This window comes from Miniopterus natalensis, chromosome 8 (assembly GCF_054644295.1).
Source record: "Miniopterus natalensis isolate mMinNat1 chromosome 8, mMinNat1.hap1, whole genome shotgun sequence".
Classification (NCBI taxonomy): Eukaryota; Metazoa; Chordata; class Mammalia; order Chiroptera; family Miniopteridae; genus Miniopterus; species Miniopterus natalensis.
The window spans coordinates 77,279,997-77,286,605 of record NC_142088.1 but is presented as its reverse complement, the minus strand read 5'-3'; the positions used below and the strand labels follow the sequence as shown (position 1 = coordinate 77,286,605).

The window sequence follows — 6,609 nt, the reverse complement described above, 5'->3', positions numbered from 1 at the left end:
GGTTATGAGGGTGCTCTCCAGCTCATTTTCAGTTGCAGTTGATTACTGAGGATGGTTTTTTTTATTTTAGTTGTAATTCCAGTTTGGTCCTGGGAGAGTGTCAGTGTAGCTTCCACTCAGTCCGCTGTCATCTTGGAATCTCTGTGGCTTTTTTTTTTACACAGGAGCCTCCTCTTGTCTGGGAAAAACAATACCTTGTTTATCTAATTGTCATGGCATTCTAAGTAGTTTTCTGCTCCCCACTGTGTATCTTCATACCCTTCACTCTTCCTGTAATTTTTGTTTGCTTTAGTTTTGAATTTTTGCTATAGTTTTTGTCTCTTGCTCACATTAGCAGTATTCCTCAAGTGTCTAATGGCTTTCAACTGCCCATAATCCAGCCTGAGGTACTCAGAAGCTGGTGGAAAGCATGGCATGGGAGGGCAAAGCTTACCAACTGGAGAGTGACAAAGATCACACTGGCTTTTTCTTCATAGAAGAGTAAGAAGTTGGCTTTTCTTCAATGCATGTGGCACATCAGAACTGCTGCCCCCAAAGTGGCTGCTCACTGTGCTTCCTCGCACTGGCTAAAAGTCTGCCTGCACTGTCTCCACTGTGGTGGAGGAGCTGTCTGAGCCCCTCTACCTTGGTCAGGCACAAGACAGCTGCCAGTGTAGATGCATCATGAAAAAGATGCATGCTCATACACTTCCGGGTAGCTGACCTCTCCCATGTGACAAAGTGATTCAGGTTCTTACACACCTAACCTTCTCTCTGTACTGCTCTCTTCCTAAACTTTCACATTCCAGCCTGTGAAGCTACTTCATACATGGTAGATGCCATCAGGAGAGCTGAGCAACAGCCTTAGAGTAGCACAGCCATCTTTTTGGTTCTCAAAGAACCCTCCCAGATGGGCATCACCAGAGGAGGGTATTATCTGATGTCAGAGCCTGGTGCTTACCATGACTGGTCCATGCCTCACCTTTGGAATTTTTGTTCCACAAAGAGAACATGGTTTCCAGGGAGACAAGGCAGCAGTGTTCCACATGTAAGTGCTGAGCAGGGTGGTGAGAACAGAGAGAGAAACCCGAGAACATGCTGCTTCTCCTGCCTGGCTGCCTCTTGCCTGCCGCTGACGCCAATGGGACGAGCTGCCTCCGCTGCTGGCCAGAACTGCCCGAGCTGATAGACTATGACCTAAAGATTCTCTGGGGTACCCCATCACCACCCAAAGAGCTCTCCCAAAGCCTCCACTCCCTACTCCTGGAGGCTCATGACTTACAGGAACCCTGGTATCTTATTGAGGAGCATCCTGGAGACCAGGGGTTAAGGCTGGCCCTGTACTTGGGCTGAGACCTTACTCCCCTGACTTGCCTTCCTCTCATATCCCATTTTCAGATCAGGACCATTTGGAGAGAGAAGCAGCCACGTTATTCAATCACACAGATAAAGCCATTAGCAAGTTTCGAGTTGGTGAGGAAGCTGCCTGTCCCAGGGCCCCCAGGTTTGGGGAGACAAAGTCTGGTCCTCCAAGGCACTCCCAAAAGACTCACTTGTGTCCTGGGGTGGGAGGCGTTCTGAAGGGTGGGTGGTCGCAGCATCTGTCTGTGGGGTGGGAGGTGTTCCAAAGTGTGGGCGGTCACAGCACCTGTCTGTGTGCTTCTCTGTGGAGTTTATGCTTGAAAAAATTGGTTTGAGTTTCCAGTCTTGAGAAAGCTGTGTGACTGATATGACCTATGATACATAGGTGACCTAAGCACCCTCTGCCTCCTACCCTACCCTGACAAACCATCCCTCCTGAAAGAGATGAATGTCCAGAAGCAGCTGTTTGCTGAGAGGCTGAGCAAGATTTCTGAGGAGCTGAAGGATAAGGGTGAGAGGTGGGGCTGCCCCTGCCACATTCAACCCTCCACCTCCCTCAAGACTTAAGGGCAGAGCAGAGTCCAGTCTGCAAACCCTCCCTGTCCTTCCCTGGAGCCCCCATCCCTGCCCATGTACTGGGTACCTGTCCACACCTCCCAGCTTCATGTCCTGCTCACACCCCAACCACTCCTGGCTCTGTCTGCCTCCCTAGCAGCTCAGTTTCTCTACCATCTTACCCCCTGGGCAGCCTGCAACAGCTCCTGTGGTAAGTATCTTTGGGGAGCAGGCCTGGGCTCGGAGTGAGGAGCACCTGTTCCTCTCTAAGGCTCCTGCCTCTCCCTTCTCACAGACCTACCCTCCAAACTAGAGGTCATCAACTGTGTCGACTGCAGAGCACACCTCCTCACCTGCAAAGACCCCACTCTCTGCCAAGGTCAGTAGCCACTGGCCTCCAGCCTCCCCCTCCACACTCGGTTCCATTGTTGTCGTCTCTTTCTGGAGTGTATCCCACTTCTGTCCTGCCCTGAGCCCTTGCTCTCCACTGTCACTGAGGAAGGTAGCACCTCCCAAGATTTTTCAATTCCACTTGTCCAGCTCAGAACCACACAGCCACCTGTATCTAGGACATCTCCCTCCGGTCCTCAAAGCCAGCCTGCCTGGGAACACCCAAACCCACCCCCCAGATTCGCTCTTCCCTCAGGGCCCCTCTTAGCAAATGACCCCACTCAAGACCTCAACCTCCTAAATCAGAAATCACCTTCCCCTTACCCAGTGCATGTAATCACCAGGTCTTATGAAATAATTCTTGAATGTGTTGCAGTATTTTCATTCCAGCATCCACCACTCTTCTAAGCCTCCCCATCTCTCACCCGCATTATGACAACACCCCTGGTCATATCTTACTCAGTAATCAAAGAACTTCTCTCAAGGAGAAAATCTGCCTATGATGTTCCCAGTTTATAACTTTCAGTAGCTCCCAGTTGCCCCCGATAAAGCCCACCCTCCTCCGGAGGCCCTGTGTGAGCCACCCCTGCTCACCTCCCAACCCCTAGACTCCCCAGGCACACAGTATAGCTTTATGCTTCTGTCCTTGAACATTCTGCACCTTTTGCCTAAAAAACAGTTTTACCCTTGACCATCTGGACTGAATTCCCACTTGTCTTTCAAAGTCAGCCAGAAGTGCTGTTTCCTAAGAAGCTCCCTGACCAGCTCCACCCTCTGAGGCTAGCTCAGCAGCCCGCCTCAGATTCCTCCTCCTGGGCCCCACTCTGCTCGGCTTCCCTTGGACACCACAAGGCAATTGTCTGCTTGTCTCCCTCCTGGAGAGCAGGGGCCACATCTCATTTATCTTGGTGTATGCTGGGCACACAGTAGGTACTTAGTAAGTGTCTGCAGACAATTGACTGAGTGGGTGAATGAAGCAAAGGAAGAAGGTGGCTTTCTTTCTGAGCTGAGATGGCCCTGACTGCTCCCCAAATACCTGCTCCCCCTTTCACATACCTAGGCGGGACCCAAGAGCTGCTCCTGTGGGCTATGAGCCTTGGCATCACTCTGCCCGTGGCAGTCATAGCTGGAGGTGGGTAAGTGACTTCCCCAAGCCCTAGCTTCTTCAAAGAAAACACAGCTACCCTTGCCTGACCCATTTCCACCCTGTTTCCTGACCCAGATGGTACATTCTCTGGCGCAAGAAGAAGGCAAAAGAGGTATTAGGAGGAAACTCCTGGCCGGCTCTAGGGCTCCCAAGGAGGGCTTGTGGGTCTGCCCTGAGGGTAGCAAGGCTGAAGGCTCCAACTTCACCTCCCGGGGCCTGGTATCCAGAGCAGAGAGGGATTGTGCCTGGACCCATTCATCTCCCCCAGTGAGCAGACACACTGGGGCCCAAGGGCCCAAGACACAGAGGAGCAAAGCTCCTAGTCTCCACAAAATGCCCTCTCCCATAGTTATTAGTGCACCTCTCCAGACACATCTCCTGCTCATTACCACCTTCCCCTGACCAGCATAGACTAATCAGATGCCCCTGTCCCTGGTGATAGGGTTGGAGGTGAGGGTCCATGGGAGGTCAGAGGGAAACCCCGCTTCTTCACTCAGCAGGGACCCAGCAGGCTGAGTGTCCCCCACAGCTGAGCAGGTCCCAGCACTGTCAGAAGCTCTCTTGGCTCTGGGTCGCAGTAAGTCTCCCTCCCTGACCCCTTCTGAACTGGGTGGTGACAGCTCTGAGGTTCTGAGGTTTCCCTACGCCCACACCTTGTAAATTCCTTCATTAAAACACCAGCCAGTGTTCTGATTGAGAGCACCACCTGCTTCCTGCTGGGGCCCAGCAAATGCAGCATCCTCCAACAGGCCCTGCGGGAACTGTGCCATCCCCTCCCTCTGCCCCTTCCTGCCCACCCCCCTCCCACTTCATGCACACAGGCTGCTCCTCTCCAGGCCCCAGCAGTAGTAGCTCCACAGGCTCACACCAACCTCACCTAATTCTAACAGCAGAGATGGGGGCAGGGTAGCCTGCATCTCTCCAGGGGTCCCAGTGTCTGGGTGTAGCACAGGGGCAAAGAGACATCAGCTGAAGGCTCAGTAAGAGCAGGGAATAGCGTAAGAACATCAGAAAACAGGCTCCAAATCACATTAAGAACATCTTTGCCCATGTCCTGGCCAAGATGTTCACCCTGGGGACACCCAGGTCCCCAGCAGATCACTGGTGCTGCTGTCAGTGAAGTTTCCCTGGCTCTGCCTCTTCCTGCTCCATCTCCCTCCATGTCCTTTTTTGTCGGCCCCCAAGGCTTTCAAGTGAAATGGAACCCCTGTGTCCCCAAGGTCCAACTCTGGCCCTTCCCCTCAGCCCTGTGCCCCTCCTCAGTAATTGTCCAGGCCTCTCACCTTGGCCCAGGCTCTACCCTGAGACTGAACGAGGCCTCTCTAAACCCTGAGACCACCGCCAGGCCCAGGGTCCTGCCCAGCAGGTCAGCTCCTGGGTGCTGAAGGGATGCACATCTGAGGCCACAGCTACAGACAGGTGGCCCAGAACCTGGACTCAAACCCCAGCTCAGATGCTAAAGTTCTGGCTTCCCCTCTGCATCTCAGTTTCTCCATCTCACCACAGAAGGGGATGCCATGCTTTCACCAGGGTATAACCAGACTCTGGAGCCCAATGAGTTCGTATTTGCCAACCCATATTTACCTGTGCTATGGGTCCAAATTCAATGCCCTCATTCCCTTCCCCCCTGCAGTCCACTGGAATTCTGCTGGGGGCCCCCTGGGAGCTGGAAGCAGGCTCGCTCTAGCAACACATCCCACAGTAGGGACCACACCTGGGGCTGGGGTGGAAGGATTGCAGGAGACTGAAGTGAGATGTAAACAAACCATAAATGGCAACTGGGGCAGGGAACACCATAGCCAAGGGCAGCCATGGGCCCCAGCCACGGGTATCTCCAGCTCACCCATCCAGGGATCCAAGAAGGCCTCCCTGAGGTGGTGTCTTCAACTGGGAAAGTCCAGAAGACAGAAAGAGAAGCAGAAGGATTTTTATCGAGGGTTCGGGGTTGCAGAGGAGTGGAGGTGCAAGAGACATTGATAGACATTCGTGCAACTCCAAGAAATGTGTTACGATTCAGGGAGAGGCCCAGCTGAGAGGGTGGTGATAGGTGAGGTCCATGGAGGCTCCCAAGCCTGTGCAGGCCCAAAGGGAGCCAGATAGAAGGACCCTGGGACAGCAGGTGGGCAGGGGCCTGAGGAGAGGCAGGGGAAGGTTTTGCCGGTGACAGCCCTGAGTCCCAGGAAAGAAGGCAGATATGGAGTGGGAAGGTTGGAAGCACTGGGTGCAGACATGGCTCCACGTGCTGGGGGCATGGCTCCACCCAGCTCCACAGACTCTCCCTGCCTCACAAAGCTGGGGAGGGGTCTGTAGATGTAGGTGTTTTGGGACATAGGTATACCCACATGGCGAGGACACACTCATAGCCATTCCTAGTGACTGGCCAGAGCCCCAGGCAGCAGTGGTCAGGGACCCTCAGGAGACCAGGGTTCTTGCTGCGTGTCTGCGAAAGCCAGTTGCTGTCCAGAACATAGGAAAAATCGGGCTTTTGTGGCGGTGATGCTATTTTCCTATTTGTATTTAAACTTAGATTTAGCCTGGCCAGCGTGGCTCAGCAGTTGAGCATCGACCTAGGATCCAGGAGATGGTGGTTCGATTCCCGGTCAGGGCACATGCCCAGGTTGCAGGCTTGGTCCCCCATGGGGGGCGTGCAGGAGGCAGCCGATCAGTGACTCTCATCATTGGTGTTTCTCTCTCTCCCCCTCCCTTCCTCTCTCTGAAATCAATAAAGACATATTTTTAAAAACTATTTGAATTTAGAACATTACCTCAAAAATATCCAGAGCAACATTTTTTGAGGCATGTAGTAAAACTAGGACATCGTGGGTATAATTTATATGAGGTATGAGTTTATTTGTGTGTTTGTATGTGTATATCTCTCATCAACAGATTCTTTAATATTTGTGGGCATATTTTTATGAGAACTAGATATTGAGTTTTGAGTTCTGTTAGAGCAGATAAATTAAGAAATTTTGGGTCAAAATGTAGGCTCTGGGGGACTTCTACTTTCGGCTCTGACAGGGAGGCTTACAGCAGACCAAGACTCTTACCAAGGCCAGCTACAAATCAAGTAAATCGAAAGAGCAAAACAAAGCGAAAAGTTTGTTTTAGGCACCAGAATCCGACAGAGCTTTCTGCGTATCATGGCACCGAGGAGACAGAAGTGGAGTATAGCTGCC

General features: G+C 52.5%; 1 protein-coding gene across 1 annotated transcript; it reads left to right on the top strand.

The window, feature by feature from the left end:
* The first annotated feature begins 1,067 nt into the window (after positions 1 to 1,067).
* On the top strand, positions 1,068 to 6,173 carry TEX51 (testis expressed 51). Its single transcript, XM_016203429.2, has 8 exons — positions 1,068 to 1,327; positions 1,727 to 1,852; positions 2,054 to 2,107; positions 2,192 to 2,275; positions 3,347 to 3,422; positions 3,509 to 3,545; positions 3,931 to 4,010; positions 5,961 to 6,173. The coding sequence occupies exons 1-7, from the start codon at positions 1,075 to 1,077 to the stop codon at positions 3,964 to 3,966; spliced, it is 666 nt and encodes a 221-aa protein (XP_016058915.2). The 5' UTR covers positions 1,068 to 1,074; the 3' UTR covers positions 3,967 to 4,010; positions 5,961 to 6,173.
* Positions 6,174 to 6,609: the final 436 nt, after the last annotated feature.

Excerpts from the sequence above, each read along its gene's own strand:
- TEX51 (XM_016203429.2), top strand. The coding sequence starts at position 1,075 with ATGCTGCTTCTCCTGCCTGGCTGCCTCTTGCCTGCCGCTGACGCCAAT. Across the intron at positions 2,276-3,346 it reads AGACCCCACTCTCTGCCAAG|GCGGGACCCAAGAGCTGCTC; the intron begins GTCAGTAGCCAC and ends TCACATACCTAG. Across the intron at positions 3,423-3,508 it reads GCAGTCATAGCTGGAGGTGG|ATGGTACATTCTCTGGCGCA; the intron begins GTAAGTGACTTC and ends TTCCTGACCCAG.